This window comes from Microcebus murinus, chromosome 30 (assembly GCF_040939455.1).
Source record: "Microcebus murinus isolate Inina chromosome 30, M.murinus_Inina_mat1.0, whole genome shotgun sequence".
Lineage (NCBI taxonomy): Eukaryota > Metazoa > Chordata > Mammalia > Primates > Cheirogaleidae > Microcebus > Microcebus murinus.
The window spans coordinates 9,329,568-9,357,301 of NC_134133.1; the positions used below are offsets into that span (position 1 = coordinate 9,329,568).

A 27,734-nucleotide genomic window follows, 5' to 3' on the forward strand; every position below is an offset into this window, starting at 1 on the left:
GAACCCTTGTACGTTGCTGGGAGGAACACAAAATGGTTCACCCACTGTGCAAAAACAGTGTGGTGATTCCTCAAAAAGTTAAACATAGAATTACCATGACCCTGCATTTACACTCCTAGATATATATATCCAAAAGGATGGGAAACAGATACACAAATACACATGCATGCATGTTCAAAGCAGTACTGTTCATGATAGACAAAATGAGGAAAGAGCCCAAATGTTCATCAGTGGATGGATAAACAAAATGATATCATATGTATTACAATGGAATAGTATCCAGCCATAAAAAGGAATGAAGTACTGATATATGCTGCAATGTGGATAAACCTCTACAGCATATTAAGTGGAAAAAGTCAGACATAAATGTCACATATTGTATGATTAAATATATATGAAATGTCCAGAATAGACAAATCCATAGAGAAAGAGCATAAGTTTGTGGTTGCCAGGGACGGGTCCTGAGCAACTGGGGAGAAACCACTTAATGGGTGACAGGCTTCCCTTTGTAGTGAGGGGAATGTCTTGGAAGCAGACAGAGTGGTAGTTACATAGCATTGTGAATGTGCTAAGTACCACTGAATAGTTCACTTTAAAATGGTCAATTTTATCTTAATGTGCATTTCTCCTCAATAAATTATGTTTTTAAAAAAAGCTCAAAGCGCATGATTCATTCAGGATAGCCAAGTTTGGGGTGTAGCCCGGGTTTATTTGCCTCTTTAGACATCAGAACCTTCTTTTTTTATTTTTATTTCAGGATATTATGAGGGTACACACATTTTGATTACATTTTATGTCTTTGCTTCACCCAAGCGAGGATTAGAGGCATGCCCTTTCCCTCTGAAATGCTCACCATGTCCATTAGTTGTGAGTTTAGCCCCCAACCCCCTAATCCCTGGAGAATATTACTACTGTGTGAGCCCCATAGTGTTGATCAAAACCTTCTATTATTAAAAAACAGTAAGATGTAATGGTTTTGTCACCATTGTAATAAAATAATTTACATAAATATTTACGTAGCACTTGCTGCATACCAGGCACTTTTGTTATGCCCTCATATACATTAATCATCACAATAGCCCTATGAGGTAAGTACTCTTTTTATATCCATGATTTACAGATTAGGAGAGCGGGGTTCAGTGAGGTGAAGTCACTGTGCTAAGGTCACACAGCTAATTAGTAGTGGAGCTGGAATATGGACCCAAGAACCTTGCTCCAGAGCCCGTGCTCCTAATCACTATAATATGCTGCTGCTTAATCTCTTTCAGCATTATACAGTAAACTCCACAAGGCCAGGAATTTCAATCCATGCCAGTCCCAGAGAAGATCTGGTGGTTATATGGCAAATGAGTGAGTGAATGAACCAGAAATGAACAGACTTCATAGCAGTATCTTGGCAGAGACCTTTGTGTTTTGTGCTTGGCTCTCACTGGTGTTTCAGAGAGGTAGAGTTTGCTATACCTAAGGCACTATTCTAGGCACTGTAGGCTATTACCAAATAAATAAGATGACTATAGATGAGTCTGGGATGAGTGAACTATTATAAAATTAGTTCTTATTTAAACTATATAAATTAGGAGGAGCCATGAACTAAAGCAGTTAGAAATCTCACTACTTTATAAGGCATTTCCCCCTAATAAAATGGAGATGATGATTTTTAATGCATAAAGTATTTTATATATGTATTAAAATTGATGACTTAATTTTTAAAGCTAGTTAAGATTCTCATCAAAGATATTAAACACCTACAGAATGGTTCATTTTATGATGGCTTTATGGCCAAAGAAAGGCGAACAGGGTTATAAAGTCACTCAAACATTCTAATAATACACGAACTCATTAGGAGCAAAAACACCACAAAAAAAAATCCACCATCTGGTTGTGCTTGGGTGCTACATGAGCAAATCTGTCAGCTTTCTCATAGCCTTCTCCTTCATGTACCATTTTGCCATTCTGAACTGACCATTCCAGCCAACATTATGTGCTGTCATATTTGTTAGCAAAAGCAGTTCGGATTCTGCTATGTCATTATCTAGATGTTAATCAGACAGTCTGTATGTTTCCATACACAATCCCTTCCAGAAGACAGAAATTGTCTGAAAGAACAAGGCAGACAGGCTCTGGTCCCTTAGTATCTGATTGCCAGCTTGATTTGCTATTTGTCATCTTGGGAGAAAGTTGTGACATCCAAATAAAATATACATGGAGTACTTTTCAGGATATAGCTGAACAAAGAATAAGGGAAAAAAAGGAAGATTTGACAGCTGCATTTAATCTAGTCCAAGCTGTTATTAAGGGGCTTTGTCCATGACCATTTACTGAGCATCCCCTTCCAACCAGGTGCTGTCCTAAATATATCATTGGAGTTCTCCCACCATTGTCTCCCATGCTAGCAACCCTTTAGCAGAACTTTCTTTCAATTCCCAGAATGCGCTGAAGTCCTTTTGCTTTTACAATCTTCAGTGCTCTGTTCCCTCCTCCTCAGTGATCACTCCCACTCCCCTATCACCAGTCTGCTTTCTACTTATCTTTTATGACTCAGCTGAGGTATCTCTTTCTCAGACAAGACTTTCATGACACCCTATGCTGTTAGATTACCCCATTATGCTCTTTCATCACCTTGAACTCTTCCTTCAGAGCACTTAACAAAATTATAATTAAATAATTATTTATGATTTGATTTGTTTCATAGTCTCTGTTAGATGTAAGCTTCAAAAAGGCAAGGAGGCGGTCGCTCTGGCTCACCACTAGATTCCCAGCCATTAGACAAGTGGCTGGCATATGGTAGAGTCTCCATAAATGCTTGCTGAATGACGGAATGAGTAAGTGAATGAAGGCAGACCATGCTCTCTATGAACAATTCAGCACTATTTAATTTTTATGTAAGGTCTATGCTATTTTCAGACTTAACTGTTATTTTTAAATCAAGCTGTAAATGCTAAATAAAATAAAATAAATTGACATAGTAATTGGACATGGAGAAAGGGTAGTTAGTGGTAAGGCAGGCGGTAGGGAGACAAGTTAACTTTCATTTAATGCTATAGAACATCCAGCTTCCAGATAACAGATGGTCCGAAAGCACCTTCTTTAGTTTGGTTTCACAAAAATGAGGCTAAAGCCCCTTTCCAAGTTTTCCTCCACAAAGTCTCAGAGAAAGTTTGAGAGCTTGTAGTTGCTAAATGGGCTTTAATGATTAGTCTTTATTTTAAATAATCAACTAACAGGGTCTTTTTACTTTTCCTTCTGTTGCAGGTTTTTATACTGCCCACAGTTTCCCTCAGAATAATCCAATAAGTAGTGAGACAGTTCTGTGTGCAAAGGAAGAGTAGATTTACAGAAAAGAAAGATGACACAGAGGGGAGTTGAGCCTTTTAATGTGAAATCTGGTCTGCATGTCAACCATGTTCCCAAGATTCAGATTGGACTTTTGTAACAGTCTCTGCCTTGTTCTGTCTTCCATAAAAACTTATGGATTCATGGTTACCAGAGATTTACTATCTGTCTCTTATTAGTTGGAAACTCAGGTTTTGTGTTGATACATTTCAAACTTTTTATGCCATTTTATCTTGTGCTAATCACACAATCCCTATAAGCCAACGGTTTTGTGATTCTCTTGATAGGATTCAGGATGTAGCATTTTAGTTTCTTATTGACCTCCAGAATTCTCTTTGTCTTTTAATATAAAATCTTAGTTTATCAAGATTGTCATTGATGTGGAAATTATCTTTTTCTTCCTCAGAGGAGTTTGTAATGATATGTCAAATATCTGGAGTTAGTTATTTTTTTCCAAATGTTTACTATCTTGAGAGTTCATTTACTCAGTTACTTTATATTGATTTTCTAAAGATCAATGGAAAATAAAGAATGGATATAGAATACCTGAAAACTAAAATTTGTAAATCTACAGCATTTTTAATGACTGGGGCATTAGACAACTTAGAAACCATTATCCTGCTGATGAGTATTTAAGTTTTTATTAAATGATTCATTTTCCTTTTTCAGATTAGGACATTAGGATCCAATTAGGAAAATACCATGGCTAGGGCGCACAGAAACCTCTTCTAACATCATTTGCCTTTATTAACTTGGTGAGAATTTATACTTACCTAAGGATGGTTTTTGAGGCATGATTGGTTGAATTTCTCTTACTATTCAGATTCACAAATAAACACACAAATATTTTCCCCAGTAGATTTTAAAAATAGAAACTTTACTCATAAAAATCCAACATATATAGAAGTTATTGTGAAGAATAAAATTAAAACTATGCTTAAGCTAACCACCTAAGGTTATTTTACATTTTGGTATATTTCCTTCCAGTCTTTTTGACACTCATACTATGGTATATATTTATTTTCTACAGTCGAGATAGAGTTTTTGGTATCTATTATTTCCATTTAACTTCTTTTTTTTTTTTTTTTTTTTTTTTTTTGTGAGACAGAGTCTTGCTTTGTTGTCCAGGCTAGAGTGAGTGCCGTGGCCATCAGCCTAGCTCACAGCAACCTCAAACTCCTGGGCTCAAGCGATCCTACTGCCTCAGCCTCCCGAGTAGCTGGGACTACAGGCATGTGCCATCATGCCCGGCTAATTTTATATATATATATCAGTTGGCCAATTAATTTCTTTCTATTTATAGTAGAGACGGGGTCTCGCTCTTGCTCAGGCTGGTTTTGAACTCCTGACCTCGAGCAATCTGCCCGCCTCGGCCTCCCAGAGAGCTAGGATTACAGGCGTGAGCCACCACATCCGGCCTCCATTTAACTTCTTATTTTGAACTTTTTCCATATCATTAAGATACCTTCATAAATACAATTTCTTGTGTTTCTTTACTGTGCTATCCCATGAAACACAAAATGTGTTTAACACTCCTCAAGTGCTGGAAATTTAAGTTGCTTATTTTTCAGAAATTATAGAACCTATTTACATAGATCTTTGAGTTTCTAATTTTTTTTTACTTAGAATAGATTCATAAAATGAAATTACTAAGTAAAACAGTATCAACATTTTAAAGCTTTGATATATACAATAAAATTGCTTTCCAAGATATTAATACTAATTGATATTTCTACTTGCTACAAATGACAAGGCTTAATATATTTACCATAAAAGAGGTCATACAAAAAAATAGGAAAAAATGAACTGTTAGTAAAATGTCTTAAGAGCAAGAACAGAAAATGTACTAAAAGAAAATTAAAATATCACTATATCAAAATCACTATGTAAGTGAAATTAAAATACTATTGTAATTTTAATAAACTATTTTTTTGAAAGTATTAAAAGGTAGGATTTTAACAGAAGAAGCTGGGTAGAGGGTATATAGGAAACTATACTTTTTTGAAACTTTTTTGTAAGTCTAAAATTATTTCAAAATAAAAAGTTAAGAAGTTAATGTACTCATATAATGATTGTGGGTTCTTAGGTTATTCAATAATGTCATTGTACATAATGATCTCATATAAATGAGCTGATATACTCCCAGAAATCTAAATAGGAGCATACCCAACTTGTTCTCTCAAGTCACATCTCTAGTATTGAAAAGCAAATATAAAATATTTCCAATGAATGCTTTTACTTATTGCATAGTTCTCTGAATGCACTCCATATGTTATATGCTTCATCTCATTTAATTCTTTCTACAAGCCTAAGAAGTAAGCAGTAAAATTACCAAGCTCATTTTACAGATAAGAAAACCAAGGCTGAAATGTCGAATAATTCATCCAAAGTTGTACTCTAAAATCTTTTCCTTTAATTGGTTTCATTTATAAAATATGTCCACTTGGCAGAAATGGCTTACGTTTTAAAAATGAGTGTTTGTCTTTATTTTCAGCTGTACGTGGAGTTCCCTTTCCAACAGATGAACCTGTAGACATTATTCCCAGAAGCTGTCAACTAACAACAGATGTTCCACATGTCACGCAACTGCTAAACATGACTAAACTCCGCCAAACAGAAATAAAATTTGGAGGTCATACTCTAAGTTCAGCAGAATCAGGTATGCACTCGTACACCTAATTTATAAGCTTAGTACGTCTGTATCTGCTCAATGAAGTGTCACTTCCTCCAAAGAGGGCGCTGTACCTCATTCTTGTGTATCCCTAGCACTTAGCACAGACTTGCCATACCAGGTCAGGGGCTACAAACCCAGATCATTACTGAGGCCAGGATGATAACAAATAAATAAACTGGGCTGGTTGCCTGGATATTGGACACATAGAAATACTTTCTACTTTAACAGTGAGCCTTACTAGGGGAGGAGGTAGGCGGAGGTTAAAGTAGCCAGGTGAGGTTCCATTTCAGAGAAATGATTCTCCTACTACTGAAGTAGTAGCTTTTACAGCTATGCAAATGATACAGTAAATGACAATTAACACTCAGCCCCCTGTGAGGGACTGTAGGGAATGGAGGGGGGGAGCACAACCAACTAGAAGCCCTCTCTCAGTCTAGAGGAATAGCTGCTATTCAGTTGTGGCCAGTGTTGCCTTTCCAAGAGTGCAAGCCCAGTTTCACCAGATCTCTCGTTTTTCCAAGAGGAGCTGGGTATCCGAATGTTTGTGATGAATCTCCCAATTTTAAAGTATTGTCTAAAATTTTTCAAAAACATTCTATGTGGACCACAGAAAACATGCCAGGGCTGCCAGTTTTCTACCTCTGCAATAATCACTGGAGCTATTGGCCAAATGAATGAATTATACATACAAATCAAGAAACTTAATATTGTCCAGATGAATGCTTCTCAACTCCCAACTTGTCAGAATCACCTGATACATTTTTTAAATACTTGATATCAAAAAAATTTTTTTTCTCATGTTTGTGTTCTACCACCAGAGATTATGATTTAATTAGCACGGGATGAATGTTTTTAAAACTCCTCTGGTGATCCTCTTGTGCACCCAGGGTTGAAAACCACTGGATCACTTAGCCCACAAAGATCGTGTGGTTCAGATGACATTCATAAACACTGAATTCATAATTCAGAGGAAGGTGAAATGATAGTTGTCATAATAGGACATTTATGGAGGAAGAAGTTGAAAGTATTCAATACATATCTATGTAAATAAGTATTTATAACAAATTAATAAATGAGGGAGTTTATGGAAGTGTACGGTGGGGCAGAAGACTGAGCAAAGACTCAGAGACAGCAAAATGGGTGGATAAGTTTTCCTGAGGGATTAGTAAGAGGAATGACTGAAGGATGCAGAATGGCCATGTTGGAAGAACATGGGAAGAGTGGGCCTCATGTTCCTAAAATAGAGCAACGATAACTTCTGTTTTGGGAGGTAGAATTTGACAGGAGGATTTAAGGTGAAGTTTGAAATCAAGTGAGACCAGAGATTAAGGAGCACAAGTAAGATGTCTTTGCAGCAATCTAGGCATAAAATGACAAGGGCCCACATAGTGGGCTCAGAAAGTGAAAAACAGTGGCCCTGAGAGAAACTATAGGGAAAACTAGCAGGACTTGATGATTCTCAAATAACAGAGAGGATGAGGGAGTGGTCAAAGTTTGAGGAAGGCCAATGGAGAATTAGGAGAAAAGAGATAACCATGATGAAAACTGCAAAAGTGAATTCATTTTACTTTCTACATGTCAACCTTCATCAGCATTGCATGTCCTAAATTGTATATTTCTAGAGAATTGGGACCTATTTTATAACTTTTTCAGTACAAACCCTGGCAGAAGACTGTCTATAAATAGGTAGTACATTTTTTAACTGCCTTTTTATGATATGTCTGAACTTAGGGAAGAGTAGAGAGAATGTATGATGAGCAACCCCCCATGTATCCATCATCTGCTTCCACAGTTACCAACTTTAGGCAGGATTTTTTGGTAGCAATAAGGAGCACACATAGTGAGAATTTGCATATCAATTATATACACCATATTTGGACAGATAGAGAAAGGCTGTATACAATCCATGTTCATTAAAGAGGCTTTAGAAAATATATACACAAAAGGATAAAAATATCTCACAACCTAGATGGCCACTGTAAACACTTTGGGACACAATTCAGTCTTAACTGAAGATTCATCACAGAATGAAATGAATGCTATGATAACTTTCAATAACAAATGACTAAGCCATAAAGCATATCCAGTAGCTCTTTGCAGTTGTAAATGTTCTTTTTTTCATCTATCTCTGTAGTTTATGTTTTGAGAACTATAATTATGTCTTTAAATGAAAATGAAAATCTATATCCATAATTTTTTTCTCAGTTGAGATATGGGTTGTCTTTTTTCCTAAAAAAAATGCACCACTCCATTACCGTTCCTGGTTTTCTTCTCTTAACACCTGGGGAGTTATTAATAGAACCATCATGATGGTTCACCAGAACTGCCAGCTTTTTTTTTTTTTTTTTTTTTTTTTTTTTTTTTTTTTTTTTTTTTTTTTCTTTTATTCTCCCTATGTCTACTTAAGAACTGCCAGCTTTTAATGTCTCCTTTAACTTGGTGTACTTTAACAGCAATCCTGAAGCTTCCTGTGTGAGGCTACAAGCCATTACGGGCTGACTAAACAGTGTGACCATGAGAAGCTAAATGGTTGAGCATCCTGCTACTCTAACCGTGGAAAAGCACTTTCCCTCTGCCCTGTGAGGGGTTCCCAGATGTTTTCATTTCAATGTAATATAAATTCCATATCACCTACCCTCTTTTCCTTTTAGTAGAGATTGAACCTGACTAAGCACAGAGAGCTGGGAAGCCCCATGACCTCTGTGCCCAGAGTTCTGGAAAGGAGGGAAATATAGCAACAGGAAAAGCTTGGCAAGGTCTCTTTCTGGGCCAGGGCTGTGAGGCCCTGCTGGGAGACTCTGAAAGAGTGCCTATATCCAGATATTTTAAGAGTCCTTTTTCAAATTTAAAGTTCAAGGACATTTACAATGTGTAAAATTGAAGGGGAATTTGAATAAATATTAATTGCATCATTAATGTTATAATTAAACAGAAACTTTTTCATAGGCCATATTTGAACCCAACGTACAGAAGAGGATATTAATATATATTTTGCAAATTCCATGAATGGACTCTCAACACGTAATAATAGTTAACCTGGGTCATATATACAGAAATTAGTAATTCCCATCTAATAGCATATTTGTTTATCCTGTGAATCCCAATAATATTTATATTCATTTGTAGCCATAGGGTTTTTTGTTGTTCCTCTTAAGGAAATCTCATTGCACATGTATGGCTTAGCTAAGAGTACATGAACACACATTCTCTGTTGTGGTCTTCTTTCTACAAATGCTTTCAATTTCTGATTTTGACATTTGTGAATTTTGACACTTACTATAAGTGACTATAATAATAATTATTATTCTACATGTGTAACATATTTTGTTTGAAAGGTGTAGTTAATGAATAATGCCCAAGGACAGACTATTTAATCACAGACAAGCCAGGAGATATTTCTTCATTTGAGCTATTTGTTTTTGTGTCTTTCTAAAAAGTGGACTCCCTGTGATGAGATTTGAATTGCATGAGAAAATGTGTGCTCTTATTATTGACTGTGTAGTGCTCATGTAAATTATGATATTATAAATGCACATATTGAGAGATCCCAATGAAGCCTCTAGAGAAAGAAGTAGCTGTTTCCTATGGATGCTTTCTAGCATTTTCATACAAGCCAAAAAGGAAACCTTGAAACTTGTAATTGTTTTGGAGTGCAGTTTGTTGAATGTCGTATAACTTGATCAAGAGAATTTAACGAATTAATAAGATGATTGTGTTTCCAAAAAGCTACAGATTCACACTATTCACTTTGTTGATTCCCAGTGCATATTAACTAATGATTATTAGTCTACAGAAGACTGGAATCTGATGATCTTATTTTCATTAACTGGACCCCAGTTTAATTGAGCCAGAGTATCAGATCTGGTTATTGAAGCTGGCATTCAGCTGCTGATGACAAGATGCAGTGGTCCACTAAGAACAAATCAAAACTAGTAATTTACTTAAAATTAGAAGGCAGTTTTCCCAAGTGCCCTCCTTCCACAGCAGTGGTCTTATTGGATTTTTGCTCCCTTTTAAATGAGAAAAGACTGACATCTCTAGCTTCTGGCAAAATTGCAAATGGGAAAATTAATGCATCTTAGCAAAAAACATGAAATAATCATCTAACTATCTTTGGCATTGGTGAGATCCTTATTAAATTTCTTCTTCGGGTTCCACATTATGAAAGCAAGATTCAATTACTCTAACAAAATCTGCTGTGAAGGAGAAGAACCCGAAAGGAAAAGGAGTTGGAGTCTGATTTCAGGAAAACACAAGATACTCTTTAATTTCTTCTTTTCTAAACTAGACTTTTGCTTAGCCTTGTTTTAGGATTATTGTTTTAAAGAGATCCCACACTTTTTAGTTCCAATGTGTAATAATAACTCAAAATAAACTCTGTCATCGCCTACATTTGAATTCTCTATCCCCTTTCCCCATCTTCAATAAAATGAAACATAGCTGGTTATATTCCTTCATTTTAAATTTTCTTTAAGTGTGAGAGAAATTTAATATGAATATTGATAAGTATCTGTGCAATGTTATAGCAAAGATATCACAAACTATGGAGTGAATTTTAATTTTTCTGTAAAATTTCTACCAAATATTGAAAAAATAATAATATAAAACTTAATATTAAATATGAAAAATGATCACTTTGATAATTGTGTTACTTCTACAAGGTTGACTCATACCAACCTTTACATTTCTTCTTTAGATATTTATGACAGCATTGCTTGTAATAACAAAAACCTGGAGAGAAACTACTTGTGTACAGTAGGGAATTGATCCCATCACCACACAAGAAGATATTATGCAGCTGCACAAAGAATGATCTGTTCTGCCTGTGCTGGTGGAAAGATCTCAAAACTGTGTCAGGCAGTGAAAGATGGAAATCAAGAAGCCATTTCAGTAAAATCTTATTGATATAAATAAAAAAGTCGCCTAAGTATGATAATATGCATAACATTTTTTAAGGAAACACAAGAAACTTAATAATTATTTTTGGAAACGAGGACTAGTAGAGGCAGAGGCAGGAAGATAAGACTTTTACTTCTGATATCCTAACCTTCCCTATTAGAGAATTTTAATTTTCTAACTATATTCATGACTATGTCAACAAATGTATTATGTTAGAGCAATGATGGGACATTTCTAGTTTCTTCTTTATACTTTTCTGTATTTTGAAAAATCCCAAGAATTGCTATGAAATTAAAATATATTTCTCTATTTAATATCAATATTGTTATTTAAAATATAAAATGGGAAGGAAATCCAGAATTATTGGCAAAGTAAAAGCTATGTATAAATGTTAAACAACTATTTTTATTTATAGTGTAATAGGGAAATATATATGTTATCTACACTGTGTCAATATGAATATTGAAATATTTTAATTAAACTGTGAATTTTCACGTACTTTTTCACTAGTGGTGAACTTGGTGCTGTGACCTCCAGTAACCCCCAAGATACTCCTCTGCCACATCCCTCTGTTTTTAGTTTCAGCACAGCATTTATCACTACCTGATATTTTCTTTTTTATGTGATTATCTCCGTATTGCCTTCTCCCCGGCTGGAATGTGAGCCTCAAAACTGCAGGAGTCCTATTATTGTGTCCCTAGCGCCTAGCTCAATGCTACCATTTACTGAGTTTTTCTGTGTTCCAAGCACTAAGCCCTTTACGTAGTTTATCCCATTTGATCCTCTCTCACACTCTTTTATGTAGATACCATCATAATCACCCTTTTTTCTATGATTGCACATAATAATCATACATATTTGTGGGATACAACACAATGTTTCAATACATATATAAGTTAAATGTATAATGATCAAATCATGGAAATTAGCATATCCATCCCCTTAAGCATTTATTTCTTTATAATGAGAAAAGTCAGAAACCTCTCTTCCAGCTATTTTAAAATATATAATACATTATTATTAACTCTACTCAATAATCACCATTTTGTAGATGAGGAAACTGAGGCTCACAAAGATCAAGTAATTAGTGAGCAACAGAGCTGGCATGTGGACCAGGCAGTCTGATTTCAGAAATGGATTTTAACTGCTGACTCCCTTTAAGCAATTTCTCATTACTAGTTTCAAGTATCATCTTCCTGGGAAACCTTCCTCTCTTCTTTTTCTCCTACAGGAAATTGCCCTAGGTCAGTTAATAATGGAAATTAACCATCAAGGCCCATAAATAAGTGGTACCATAAAAAAAAATTTCAAAATGGAAAATTTTCTTGAGATAATAAAAGTTTCCCTTAAGAAAAAGGATTTCTTTGCTCATTTTAATGAGCAAAGAACTTGAAGTTCTTTACTTTTGTTCTTGAGTAAAGAACAAAAACTAGGCTAACGTTTGACTTTTTAATAAATTAAGAGTTTATAGAGAAAAGTAATATCCTATGTTGTATTACTTTTATCTTATATAAATGTCCTGACTTTACACACAAATGATGTTTTTATGTTGTCTAAGCGCCTATTCCAGTTCAGAAGAGAAAGATATCTTCTTATTTTCGTTTTTAATATTATTTTATTGCCTTTCAAAAATATCTTAAACTTTTTATTAATGAGGTAAGGCTAAGTACCAGTTTTAATTATTTGCAAAAGTTGAAGACTGATTATAATTGCCCAAAGCCTTTTCTGCTTTAGTCATTTACTTACGTGCTTTTCTTTTCATCATGTTTCCAGAGTTTGCAGACTGACAGTCCTTCAACAGGTCTAGAAAACGTTTTAATTTTAAAATACTTTGCATTGAGCATGCACTCTCAGATCAGTCACAGCCCCCTGCATTCTGTACGTGCCTGCGTGTCGTGCATGTGCTGCCTGCCTGGCACTGGAGCCACTTCAGTTTGCCCTGCCCCCACCACCAACCAACGGTTCTCTTCCCTCTGAAAAAGGGTATTATGGGATGATGTTCTATGCATAATTCCTCATAAACCTCATTAGTCCTCGTCATGTGCACTGAATTATCATGTTCATGAAGTTTTGGTACTTATCTGTACAATCATTAATAGACCCACTTTTTCAGATAGGAAAACAGAAGTTTTTAGTTAGATGGCTTTACAAAACTGTGTAGAAGATAAATAGCAGATATGGGAAGCATCCCCTGCGATGCCCTCCTGGCCCACTGAGGGCGGCATCGTGTGTGGTAAAAAGAAGGCACAAAGAGGCAGCGGGGCATCTGGGTTCTGAGCCCCAGCTCTGGGTGTGGACGGTCCTCCAAACATTGTGAGCCTCAGTTTCTCTGTAGAGATGGAATGATAATATCACACAGGGTGATTGGAAAGTGCATAGGGATTGAGTATATATCATGATATCCATCGTCCTTGAAGCCTCAAGTTGAATTATGTCCCTGACCCCAAAAACTAGATACTAGCCCCCTTTAAACACACATATAACTAACCCCCTTTAAGTGCACATATAAATATGACATATATTTCCATCATAGCTCTTGTCACAGTCATAATCATGTAGTTATTTATGAAGTACTTGCTTTTCCATCCACCTCCCCCGTGAGTCCACCTTACTCCTTCCCTGTCTTGTACTAGAGCAGCGCCTGGCCAGACGAGTACCCAGTTCCTACTGAAAGAGTGGGTGAATGGAGGAATGAATGACTGTGAGCAGACTTTGCAAACTGTTAAAGACTCTTCAGGATGGAAGGTATTAATAAGCATTTACTCCCTACTAGGTATAGCATTTACCATATTACATGCATTGTTTCATATAATTTAATGGCATGACTTAAATACAATTATTATCCTGATCCTACAGATGAAGAAGATGAGACTTAAAAGGCTAAAAACCTTGTCTAAAATAATATTGCTATCCTAGTTTGCCTTTTTTGTATTTTTTTACATTCTTTATAGCAACACACATATACTATAATAAAAAGTAATCCAATTCAAAGTCTGGATTTTGGTACCAGCTTTAATTCTGATTTGATTTTTAGATAATAGATGTAAGTCTTAAGCAGGACCCTTCCATGATTAGAGTTGAAAATTCAGCAGGTTTTTCTGGTTAAGCTTTGAAAACCCTGCAAACTTAAATGACTATAATAATTAGAACATTGTATCTTGAGACAAAAATGAATGTTTATTTTTCTAAAAGACAATTAGAGAGTAGACCCTCGGGTTTTACAATCTAACTACAAAGGCATGTACCCCTCAGTAAAATAGCAAAATAATTAATGGTAACATCTCTGACCTACACAAGTTCATTTTCTGCAAACTCAAGAAAATGAAATGCCTAGAGCGTGACTTTAATCTAATCTTGATTTTTAACCTTATATTACGCATATTGATACCAGTTCTTAAAAGAGCTCCTTTTAGAATTCAAAAGCATGCGTTTCTGCTTGTAATTTTCTTTCATTAAGATTTTTCTCATTATAGAAACTTTTTCCCTTCTTTTTATTTTAGAAACTAAAGTTCTAAATTACTTTTCTTAGTAGATTTTAATTAGGACCTTATTATAGTAGATGCATAGCATAATATATGTTTATAGAGATAATTATGACAGTTAATATGTATATAAACAGAATTATTAAAGTGAAACAGGATATAAGAATTGGTGTGTTCATTGGAATAACAAGCTTAAAGAGGTCTGTTAACTAAAGATATACCAAATAGTGGAATATTGATATACTTGTGGGGGAGTACCAAAATGCATAAATTTTTTAAAAATAGACTTAAATTTAAATACACTGTAGTGTTTTACTCTTTAAAGAAATCTCATAATAGATCTTCTTATAAAATACAGAATATATATTTTATGTTATTTAGGGAATTATAGTATGTCAAGTTTTTATGTGTATCTTTAGTAGTTACTCGGTATCCACTGCTAAGCAAGAGATTCCTCTAAGAAATTCAAGGTATTTAGGATTTATAATTTTATTCATAATTATGAAGTAGTTATATTCACTTTGTCAAAATTATAGCTGGAACTATATCCATATGATTTCTAAAATACTCCCTCCCTCCAAAACATTCTCTTTCTAATCTTGCATATTAACCATAATATTGATGAGATTTATCCATTGTCTGCCATGTGCTAAGCTGGGTTCCAGCAGATGAGGGTTCATATGGTAACAAATAAATGATCTTTCTACTCAAAAGAACTCAAATTGATTGAAGAGAACCTGCATATAAAGAATATGAAAAAAAAATCAAGAAAATTGTCCTTATAAGATATTTGAATAGAAAAAGAGGCCCATAGCTGAATAGTTCCCAAGATTGGAAGGGGAAAAAAAGGAATTCCCATCTAGTCCCATGCCATATCCCCCAATGGCCGTTTTTCTCTAAGAAAATCAATGTTTGAGAACAAAATAAATAGTCTAGAATTTGTCCTACTTAGTCATAAAAAGTACAAATGATGTCTACAATAGATTTTCCATTTGGCCTGGACTTTGAGTGTCATTTCTTCCTATTTATCAGTGCTGAGAGACTACCAATGTTTTGTTGACCCCAGATGGATATTTATAAATGGCTGGGAAAAAAATACAGATGCGCACATTACCAAGTCTATTTTGTAACACTAGGGAATTTTAAACGTAACTTGAATAGCAACTGATTGTGGTGCTGTGGCGCCTCTGTGTTTGAGAGCCTCACCATTTATATGAACATCGATGTCTTATTCATTCTTGACCCTTCTCTTTCATCCCCAACCTTGGAGTTGGCCAGCGGTGTCCAGTCTTCCTCCTGGATTCACACATGAAACTTTCAGGTGGAGTTTCCTTAAAATGAAATTCCCACCATAGAAATATTTGAGTATTTAACCCAACTTTCTCTCTGACTCATGTCACTTAATAATTCATTCATTTTGTTCAGCAAGGATCTATCACGTGCCTACTCTGTGTCAAGCACTGCACTAGGTGCTGGCAATTCAGGGTGGCAGAAGCAATTGTCGAGTGTTTATGTCTATTGAAGCACACATTAATTAGAGAATCCCATAGACACATGTAAAAGTGTAATTCTGACAAGTTCTGCAAAGGACAGTTTATGGAAGTGCCAATATTGGGAGAACTTACCATAATCAGGAAGGCCCACAAAGTCTTTTCTGAGGAAGTGATAGCATAAGCTGAGACAGAAGGACCAAGAGGGAAAGGAAAAGCCTTCTAACCCTGGGGAACAACATGTACAGACACTCTGGTAGGCAGGAAGAACTGAGAAGGCCCGTCTGTTGAGAGAGCAGAAAATGAGGTGTAAGATACTATGTTATGTCAGAACATGCAGGTTTTTGCAGATGATGTTAATGGCTTGCTTCTTAATTCCAAGGACAGCAGGGAAGCCATTGAAGAACTTTAAGTGAAGGAAGGGAAATGACTCGATTAGATTTACGTTTGTATGAGATCTCTCTGACTGCATTTTGGAGAATGGATGGAACAGGGCACTAGAGTAGACATAATCAATCACTTGAGTGGTTTTGTGATCATCCAGGAGAAGGGAAGATGGTCACTTAAAGTGCTCTGCAAGATCTTCTGCATCTTGTCATTAAGGGAGAAAATAGAGAGCATGGGGGATTGATTCTTCAGGTGGCTTTAGGGGCCAGGAAGTGGCTTACACTTCTCATATTCCGTTAGCATTAGCAAGAACCCAGTCACATGACTCGTATCACTGCAGGAAGTGTTCAGAAATGTAATTTAGCTGTGTGTGCAGAAGGAAAGGCAGCATGATTTGGTGGCCACACCTGCCCTGTTCTGAAGGTAACACCAGTTTGGTCTTTTTCTCCCCAGAAAGAGATTCCCTATTGCCTACCAAATTTAGCATAGGCTCTTGACATTTTAAAGCTCTTTTCAGTGTCACTCTAGCCTCTCCAGCTAAACCAGTCACTTCCTCCGCCCCCCAACCCCCAAGCATACCTTTCACTTTTCCTCTTCCATGCTTTTATTCCGGTTCTTTCTTCTGCCTTCACCCTACATTTCTTATTCTTAAAATCCTATAAGTCATTTAAGGTCTGTTAAGAGATCACTTATTCATTCCTACGGGTCTGCCTTATGTTACTGTCCTGTTTACTTACCTTATCACCCCCCCTTCTGACTGCCTGGAGGCAAGCAATATGTCTTATCCATTTTGTGTTACTGAAAACCTCTAGGAATGCCTGCAAGAGTACTCAGTTAAATATTTGTTCAGTTGAGTTGAATAATTTTATTTAAATTATTTACATGAAGAGAAAATGTGGGTTTGGGTAGCTTTTTCTTTTCTTTTTTTTTTTAAAGAAAAATATTTGTGGTAGTGATTTTCAAATGATGGTAAATATAAAAATTACTTGGGGGAACTTGTTAAAAGTATTCTGAACCCGCCTTCAAGATTCTAATTCTATAGCTCTGATAGCTCTGATGCTAAATTCCAGTATCTGCACTTTTTAATAAGTTGGGAGGTGTGATTTGGATCATATAGCACCTGGACTGCACTTGCAGAAATATTACAACATGGTGTTTGTCATTACGCCCATTAATGGACTGTTATTGCCTTCGTTTAACAAAACAGATCAGTTCATTAACAGAGGAACGGGTAGTGTGCGGAACAGTAAAAATCAAGATGTTTGTCATATTGCCTTTGGATCCAAAGTTCTTGGACCACCTCCACTCTCTGGCAGAAGAAATAACATGAGGATATCCAGTGAGGTAGGCGCAAGGTTGGATGAGCTTACCTGAGAATCAGTGTCGTGGTAAGGGAAGGGTTTCTTCCCCCTGTGGGTGGAGGAAGGGAGAGAGACAGACAGACACTGCATGCCGAAAGCAGAAGGCTTGAATAAATTTGGATCAGAAATTCTGGATTTTTAAAAGACATCAAAACTGTTTTCTTTTTGTTGTGTCAATGTAATTAACATTTGCATAATTAATGTAATTGTTAATTATGTTCATAAATATGTTAACAGAATTTATAGGCAAATATATATGAGCACATTGTGCCATTTTCTTCAAAAAAGGAGTTGAATCATGACTAGATACCTTACAATGAACAGATTCTCAAATTTTATGTTTCTTATTTTTAATTTTCTCTGAATTTCTGACATACACAGTGATTTTTCACTCAGCTTCTACCTCTAAAAATGGAGTGTAGCAAATAAACACATATTCATTTATGTGTCTAGGAGACTTGTTTGTCTTCTATTTTATCTCATTATTTTTCTCCTTCCATTTCTAATTTCCCACAATAATTTCCTGTTCCATCACTTCTTAACCGTGTTTCCTGTAGTTTTTTTTTCCTCACCCTTTATATGTCCAAATATTACTTTTCCTATGTAGTTTGTAATTTTTACAGGAAATAGATGCCGTCCCTGTGTATTTAAATGTACAAATTAATTCCTTTTCTTTACAGACAGTTAGACCCATTGGGTCCAGAAACAACCGGTCGTTCCAGCAGTCCACAGTACAGAAGTGTGTTAACAGTGCAGGAATGTCAGCCTTGCTGATGTCTGACTTTGAGAAGCAAGGAAATAAAGAAAATCGTCACCAAGTAAAGCAGACAGTACCTATTCATGGTAAGAAAGAATCATGCATTAAGATTGATAGCTAGTGAAAATAGTGAGAAATGTTCTTGTTAAGACAAATCAACAGATATATTCATGCCTCGACCTTAAGGCCAGAGAATTATCATTCAGTAATAAAAAGAGTGGTAGATTTTGAAATATATTTAGAATTCTTATGCATACATTATCTTCTGAAACCTATTATTCTGTTTATTCCATTATTTCAAATTGCTATAGTACCCCATGTTTTACTTTATGGTAACCTATGTGGAAATAAAATAGCATCCCATTATCACTCTATTTTGGAAACTCCATATACATTTTAAGTTTTCTTAGCTTAATTTTGTCTTTTAATTAATCTGTTCCATTTGTAAAATATTTTATCAATAAAAAACAACTCTGTGAACAAAGAAATGATGTTTGTCCCATTTTACAGATAGAGATTTGAAAGTTCACAAAGAGGTAAAGTGATTTGCAGTTTGTAATCATTAGAAAGAATTGAGACCAGAACCCAGAATTTACAACTCCTGTCACTTTTTCACCTGTACTGGTCTGACTTTGGTGAGAGTTGAAAAGGGAGGCATTTGAGTTCATTTTATTCAATTTAGAAATTGATAATCACTATTACAGACAATATCCCCTGATGTAGTATAAAACTGAGATAAGGAAATGAATAACATAGCTATAAGTCCCACCTCTACTACTGACAATCTGTGAAGTCTTCATCAAGTTTCTTAAACCCTGTGAGCCTCAGTTTCCTCCTCTGTAAAATGGGAAGAATACCATTACTATTGACACTAGTACTAATAATATTAATAAATAAAAACTGCCTCTAATGGTCATGGTGAGAAGTCGGTGAGAAAAAAACAGTTAAGTGTATCAAATTACACCAAGAAATTAGCATTCAGTAAATACTAAATGCTACTATGACTATTGTTATTACAGAAATAATTATACTTAAAAATTCTCCAAGTTTGACCTCAGTTCTCCTAGGCTCTTTTGGAAACTGCTCTAAAGAGTCTAAGCTCTTATGGAAAGTATAGTTAGCTGCATTTCCTCTTTTAAAAAAAGAAATAATTTTTCTATATTGGCTGTCAATTTTATTTTTTATATTTTTTAATATAGCTTATTACATGATTAATATAAATCAAATTACTTGTAGTTCTCTATAAGGTTATATTACATGAATAAAATGTATCAGCAATTTTGAAAGCCTAATAGGATCCTAATATTAGAATAGGAATAAATGCCTGTATTCTATGAAGGAATAAGTTATGTTTTTGATACAACTTCACATTATGTCAAAACGATACATGAATATTCTCATTATAACAATAATTATATTTACTGAATTACTTCAATCCATATAGTACTTTCTGTTCTGGCTTTTGTTCTTTGATATGAAAATGTACCAGCCAATCTACATATTATGTGTCCACATCCTCCTGACGAACCATCAACAGATAAGAATAATAACAGAAGAAGATTACGGCTAAAAAGCACCAGCAGAGAAAGGAGAGAGACACCTAGCGGTATGGCATTATTTCAATACTATCTTATATCTGTCTATTATACAGGGCAATGGAATCTTTCTCTGCAGGTTGTAAATTTCAAAGGATTATGAACCAATTCATTTAAAATATAAATGTCTGTTCCACAGGGATTATGGAAATCAAATTTTCTGCAAAAGAATTGCTCTAGAGCCCTAACAGATTTGCTGGACTAAATAGACAGTACCACAGAAATAAAGGACTTCCTACTTTTACTCTCAAAGGCTGCATAAACTTACATTATTGTTTTTAAAAATGGCCCAAATGTACTAGAGGAAGTTCCTGCCTGCAGGCTTCACTAAAATTGAACTTTATTATAATTTTTCATGTTTCATTTATGTTTTTCCTTTTTAAATTGGGCTCTTTTCAGATTGTTGTTTACATTTGCTATCTCTTCCTTCGGATTCTTTGCCATATGATATAATGTAGGTTAAAATTTAAGCTCTTTGCAACCAGTAAAACATTAGACAAATGTAGGTAGCTATTATAGTTATTCCTATAAAAACTGGATTTGAAGCATGTATGTATAGATTTATGTACACATATATTAATCTATCCTGAATCCAGCGCAAAGTGTTTCATATATACAACTGTTGTAATTTCAGCCAACCCTTCTGGGGTTCAGCCCTTCTGAAACCTAGCCTACTAGGTTTCATGTTGTGTTTATAAAAGAGTAAATAGAAAAATTAATTCTTCAATAACACCTGCATCCATTTTGTTAAGATACTGAAGTAAAGAGGTTGATCTAAAAGAGTCATGTTTAAGATGAATTATAATTTAAAGAAAACACACTTCATTTTATGCAAAACCCAAGGGCAAAAATATAAGACCCTTTAAAAATTATATGGGTTTTGGAATTCTTTTTATCACATATTGTAAAACTTAAATCTGAAATGTCCTTGTGCAGATATCAAAGAATTTTAAGGTGAGCCTCTGCAAAAATGCAGCTGAGTTCTTCTTAAAACATTCTACTGAAAAAAAATGCATACAATTCATATTGTTAATTTTAATTTGCTTTTAAATAATCAAATTAAAAAGTATAGCAAATTAAACCATTCTTTAAAAATTATTTTTTATAAAGTTCAAAAGAAGTAACAGTGGAAAATATTTATTTTAATAAAGGGAGTTCTTCAAGAAATAATAGCAGTGAAGATAAAGCCACAACTGTCCTCACTCCTGTGTCCCGACAAGGAACAGAGATGTTCTACCCCAGCACCCTAGGACCCCAGTCTCCTGATCAAGCAGGTTGGCATCTTTATAACGCCATATTTGTTCATAATTAATAAAATATAAATATGCTGAATATTTCAAGTCTAGTTATTTTGAAAAGCTGCAATCATTTGCTAAAACTTATAAATTTTTGTAAATCTCCTTATTTAACCTTAATTTTATGTCAAACTTTAATGGATGAAAGAGTATTTTTATTTTAAAATTTTAATGCACTGGTTGTCCTGTTCAGAGTGAAAGTATAAAACTTGACGTTTTCCCGTGACACTGTCACACTCCCCAAAGATGATCTATTGTTGCGTTTCTTCAGTCCTCTTTATAATGGAGATGGCTGGAGCTGGGAGCATTGAGCCCATCAGCATATCTTGCCTACCAGGTGTGTGCTACTTTTACAAAGGCAAATTGTTTTTGAGCGAGGGAAAAAGGAAAATAAATGAAAATTGTTTGTAGTTTGTCAGTCTTATTTATGCAATGTTGAAACCTTCATTAAAATGTTAGGCGCAATTAGTGTCTCTAGCATAAATCTGACTGTGTGGAGAAACTAATTAGATGTTTAGGTGATCATTCTTGCATTTATCTTGTTTGCTGCAATATTGTGATTACATAGTAATTTACATATTTTCCTAAGAAAACACACCAAATTATTCATTACAATTGATATGGAAATACTTGAGGTAAAACTACAAATTCCAAAAAAGCATGTGGTAGTGAGATAATTAGAGTTAGTTTGGTATGCAACACTCCTTTTACTTTGACTTTCTGACAGTTAACGATATTTCTGGCAATAGGTCACACTAATTGTTAAAGTTTGTATTGAAGATTCCTAGTACCTTTTCCTCCAAATTTCTTCAGATATCCATGTACCCAATGCAACGCGTTGGCCTTTGTAACCTTTTACAGCATTTTTAGAGTACGTACTGTGTTTCCAAAGCACCTGCTATGTGCTGAGCACCATGCAGAGGGATTTGCAGTCCCAAATAGGTGAGCCCAGTGAATCTGTTTATTAGTTCACTGCCCCACAGCTACAGTGATTCAGGCCCATCTACATCCCCTGTGAAGGTGGTCAGAAGTAGCTTTGTCCTGCCATTGGCCATATACCTACAGGCTCTGCCCCTCTGTTCATTATTTCAGACTCTGAATAATGAAAGCCTTGGTCCTAATAGATTTTCTCTAAGTAGTGGACATCTGTCATCCTTTTTGCAAGCAAGTTATGTTATGTTATGGTAATCTTAGGTTAAGAAACAGTTGAATTCAATTGTAAAACATTTTATTTGTGCCATCAATGTTACATTTATTAAAGGTCTTTTTTGCTGTTTTTGTTTTGATTTTATAGTATATAGGCTTTGAAGTTTGCAAATCTTAGATCTCTCTTGGTTACTTTTATTGTGTTCATAAATATAATAGGATTCAACAATAAGGTATAAAATTACCATGTCCACATTGTAGTTCTGCAGAACAGTTCTTATTAGATTTTACCATTAATGCCGCAAAAAAGTAAATTTCAAGAAAAATAGAGTAAATTGAGAAAGTGCTCCACTCTTTCCTACTGTCATTCTAAAGAAGAAAGTTAGCATGCTTTTAATGATATCATTATAAAGATCTATCCTTTCTAGTTTGCCTGGATCATTGTGGTATAAAAGATTGATGTCTTAAAGAAGCTTTGATAAAACATATCTAAGTGATAATATACAGTATTTTTAAAGAAGACAAATACCATGTACAAAAAGATTTTAGGGTCAAAACATTCTCTCTAAACTTAAAGGTCTTTTTCACTCAGCAGAATCTATTACTCCAATTAACAAACTTTTCTATGGATTTACTATGATTTGAAAAGTCTGCTCAGTTTAGTTCATGAATTGTCCTGTTGCAATCAGCAGAATGGAGAGAAAAAGACTGTCAGCCTTTCCATGGTTTCCTCTTCTCCATGATTTATAATCCAAACAATGACCAGATATTTTGTTTCAAGAAGCTGGTTAAGTACTACAGTTAAAAAGAGATACTAGTAACTCAAACCCTTTTAAACTTGGAAGATTTTCCCCCTCGGTAATCTCAAATTAATGAAGTTGTGCTATAAAGAACTTGCTGCAAGACAGGTGGTAATTATTTCAGACTTACACATTTTCTGGCCAGTGCTTCAACTCAGATGGAGAGGAAGTGCACGAGTTGCCTATAGCTATAGGCGCTAATCTTTGGATCAAATATTTAGCAGGTTACAGGATGGTGGATAAATTTCCTTCCTTGGCTTTTTGCATTATTGATAAATGTTTCAACATCAAGAAATTTTAACCTAACTATCTGCCTAAAATAAAATTTTTATGGAGCACTACTCTAATTTTTGTCATCTTTTCTAAATGTCAGATGAGTGGATATTTCCTGAAAATGATGATCACGTTCCCCATCTGGTGTCTAGAAGGCAGTCTTTACTTCTGGATGATGACTTCTGCAACACTTCACACCTGTGGCTAGAAGCCAGCAAGGAAAGTGAACAGGATCAACAGGCAGAGGAAACCCAGATCATTCCAAAGGACATTTTCACGTTTTCATCAAGACCACGATCAGCACCTCATGGAAAGACTCAGAATATGTCCCCAGAGGAGCTCCCATTTATTTTGGATATAAAAGAAAATAACAGCGTGACAAGGAGTGACACCCAATCAGAGGATGATTTTTATGGTGGTGACAGCATCGAAGAGGTACACTGCTTGATGAGTGAAGTAGTCTTTAAAGCACAGTTGTTCCATTGGCTCCAGTAAGCACTAAAGCTAGTTGAGATGGAAGAGTGGAGGTCAGCTGCTATTTATAAAAATGCAACAGATTTCCATGTCAGTCAACAGTCGCATCAGGTTGTTATGGTAACTCTAAACTGCTGCTTTTTTTTTAGTTAACAGCCAATTTCATTTTTAATTATGGAAACCAATTTTGGGGTTGTTTTTATTTTTCCATTTTAATCTTTACCTCACAGAATGAGAAATAATATACAGTTTAGTTATTATATATGATAGCAAGACCAGTAAACATTGAGAATGCATTGTTCTAGATCTCTGGGGAGATGGTGTTGCAGTTGCTAAGCATTCTGAATTAATGGTTTTCTGGCTTCCTTACTCCCATGCCATCTTTTCACCTTAGACCTATTAGGACTCATTATTTTCCATATGGTCCCAGAATTTCAAGAGTTGTGCCAATTAAAGTTTAGATAATGAATCATGAATTAGTGCTGGGACTTGGCTTACAGGAGGTTTTCTGTTTGGAATTACTTAGAATACAAATATGTCTTATAAATTAGTAAATTCATAAAAAGTTTTTAAAAAACTTATTAAAAATTGAGCTGAATATAGTTTGGAAATATTTGTTTAATACTTAATTTATTATAACTTTTCCCCCATATGACATAAATTCATGTGTGAAATTTCTTTGACTTTATTCTTTAATGGTAGCCCTTCATATTTTCTGGTAATAATTATTTTAAAAGCAGAATACTGTCAAGTTGAGGGTTAGTAAAAATATATACAAATCATTTCTGCATAGAACTTAAAGAAATGAAAAACTATTTTTATCTGTGCCTACAAAACTTTGCACAATAATAATAACTGATTAAGAATCCTCCTTTGGACAGTGGGATGTAGAAAAAGCCCATAGCGTCAACCTGTGGGGCCAGTTGAGGATATAGTGGGATTGTGTAGGCTTTTTGCAACTTTGAACGAGCTTCTTCAGCAAGGTGCGTGGAGGATCCTTTTTTCACGATAACTTTGTTTCTGAGTTTAATGAAACAAGTAGTCATATGAAGCATAATAAATAAATAAATATATATATACATATATATATATATATACTGCAAACTCCCTTCTTTATGAATAGTAGTACATTTGATGCCAGCGTTTTAAATGTTACTGTTGGACACATTAGTCCTTTTGACCCTTAACAACATAAGCTACAAAAACTGTTAAAATGGACATTTGTGTTCAGCACCTGATAATGTCCCCATCCCAGCTGTTAATTCTTCCATGCTATAAATTGGCTAATCTGATCAATTAATTTATATCATTGTATTAATGGGATAGCTCATTCCTTTTCCGTGCCCACAGCACCCTCTTTCTTACCTAACTCAAAAGAATTACTCTACTCGCGGAAACTTCGTGGCAGGTGGGAATTGGTAGTTCTCTGGAAAACTACGAAGGAAGTATTTTGGGGAACTGCCCTTTAAATAACACCACATAAGGAACTTACCTCTTCCATTAAGGGAGGATAAGCCTTGAGAAGACGCAATAGAGCTTTATGGGGAAATGAAGAATACCAGCTCTGAATATATTCATTTGGGATCTTTTACTGTAGTTACTCTGCTTCTGACATCTTTCAACATTTATTATGCAGACACGTATTTAGTACCAACCACATAAAATTAAAAACAAATTTATCACGCATTACCCAAGCTTTCACCGACACAGCCGTCTGGTCATTCCTGTGCCGTTGACATCAGGATTACAAGTAGCACATGGCTATAGTCTATGATGGCACCATCTCATTGCCGACACCTGCCCTGGCCCACCGTTACTCAGAGCCCACCAAGAGTGGCAGCCAGAGAGAGGGATAGAAGCCTCTCCATGTTATCACGCTTTGGTGTTTGCTGTTAGAGAGACTAACAAGATATAAACTAAGATACAAAAATAGGACCAACAAAAATGCTATTATACTGAAACAAGTTTTAGAATTTATAATGATCTCTTCTTTGCCAAATTTGTTTTATTCTTCTTCTCTTTTTATTTTTTGGTGATTTCTTTTTCTGTAGGATAACTTCTCCAGTTTATCAATTGTACAAATCAATGGGAAATTGGATTACACATTTATAATGTTTACTTACATGTAGTCTTTGAAGAAAGCTCTATTTAGTTAATTGTGGCATCCTTAATAGTTGCATTATTTTAGAATATTATTTCCATGTCATTATGTAACTATATTTAAGGAAAACATAATGTCATGTTGTAAATAAAGGTGGATAAATGAGTAATTATATTACTTATTATGCTTAAAGTCTATAACTTGTAATGAAAAGACTTTATTTGATCTTAGATCATTGGGTATTTTTAAAAGGGAAATTAGATGTATTTAGTAGCATATAAACTAGGCAAAATCAAATCATGTTATTATGATAGAAGAAAAATACTCTAGTAAAAACTGATTAAAATAAGCTTTTAGTGATACATTGTTTGGGAGGGTTGATTTCAAAATATTAAGGTGGCACAAATGTTTTTGGTTACATGGCTCACATTTGGAATGCTTGAGTCATGGCTATAGGTGTGCCTATCACCCAAATAATGTTCATTGTACCCATTAGGTAGGTTTTTGCCCCTCACCTCCTCCTTCCTTCCCCCTGCTTGATTTTCACTGAGTTTTACTTCCTTCTGTGCATATGTGTGCTTGTTGGTTAGTTCCAGTTTAATAATGAGGACATGTTGTGTCTTTTCTCCATTCTTGAGATACTTCACTTAGGAGAATGGTCTCCAGTTCCATCCAAATTGTTGCAAAACGCATTAATTCATCCTTTTCTATGGCTGAGTAGTACTCCATGGTATACATATACCACATTTGATGGGTACTTGAGTTGATTCCACATTTTTGCAATTGTGTATTATGCTACAATAAACATTTGAGTGCAGGTATCTTTTTGATAGAAAGACTTCTTTTCCTTTTTTTTTTTCCCCAGTCCCACCAACAGTGTATAGGCATTCCTTTTCTTTCCGCATCCATGCCAGCATCTATTGTTTTTGGACTTTTTAATAAAAGCCATTCTAGCAGGGGTGGCGTGATACCTCATTGTGGTTTTAATTTGCATTTCCCTGATGATTAGTGATGTTGAACATTGTTTCATGTGTTTATTGGCTATTTGTCTATCTTCTTTTGAAAAGCTTCTATTCATGTCTTTTGCCCACTTTTTAATGGGGTTTTTGAGGGTTTTTTTTTCTTGCTGATTTGCTTTTTTGTAGATTCTGGTTGTTAGCCCTTTATCGGATGTATATCTTCGAATATTTTCTCCCATTCTGTAGGTTGCCTATTTGCTCTGTTGACTGTTTCCTTAGTTGTGCAGAAGCTTTTTAGTTTAATCAAATTCCATTTGTTTATTTTTGTAGTTGCTGTGATTGCCATTGGGGTCTTATTCATAAATTCTTCACTTAGGCCAATATCTAGAAGAGTTTTTCCTACTTTATCCTCTAGAATTCTTATGATTTCATGCCTTACATTTAAGACATTTATCCATCTTGAATTAATTTTTGCAAGTGGTGAGAGATAGGGGTCCTGTTTCATTGTTCTGCATATGGCTATCCAATTTTCCCAGCACCATTTATTGAATAAGGCTTCTTTTCCCCAGTGTATGTTGTTTTCTACTTTGTCAGAGATCAGTTAGCCTTAGGTGGGTGTTTTTATATCTGGGTCTTCTATTTTTTGTTCCATTGGTCGATGTCTCTATTTTTGTACCAATATCATGCTGTTTTGGTTACTACAGCCTC

At 35.0% G+C, this 27,734-nt stretch overlaps 1 protein-coding gene across 7 annotated transcripts in view; it reads left to right on the forward strand.

Annotated features, from left to right (window-relative positions):
- Positions 1–27,734, forward strand: part of CFAP20DC (CFAP20 domain containing) — a 234,063-nt gene that overhangs the window by 109,268 nt on the left and 97,061 nt on the right. For 5 of the 7 annotated variants that reach the window (XM_075998823.1, XM_012790291.3, XM_012790286.3 and 2 more), the window contains 6 exons: positions 5,828–5,992; positions 17,473–17,609; positions 18,307–18,469; positions 19,873–19,989; positions 21,130–21,252; positions 23,593–23,927. In XM_075998823.1, coding sequence (XP_075854938.1) covers positions 5,828–5,992; positions 17,473–17,609; positions 18,307–18,469; positions 19,873–19,989; positions 21,130–21,252; positions 23,593–23,927 — 1,040 coding nt within the window. Of the gene's footprint in view, positions 1–5,827; positions 5,993–13,562; positions 13,652–15,844; positions 16,689–17,472; positions 17,610–18,306; positions 18,470–19,872; positions 19,990–21,129; positions 21,253–23,592; positions 23,928–27,734 lie in introns of those variants that run through there. The other 2 variants (XM_075998826.1, XM_075998825.1) reach the window with 2 other exon arrangements.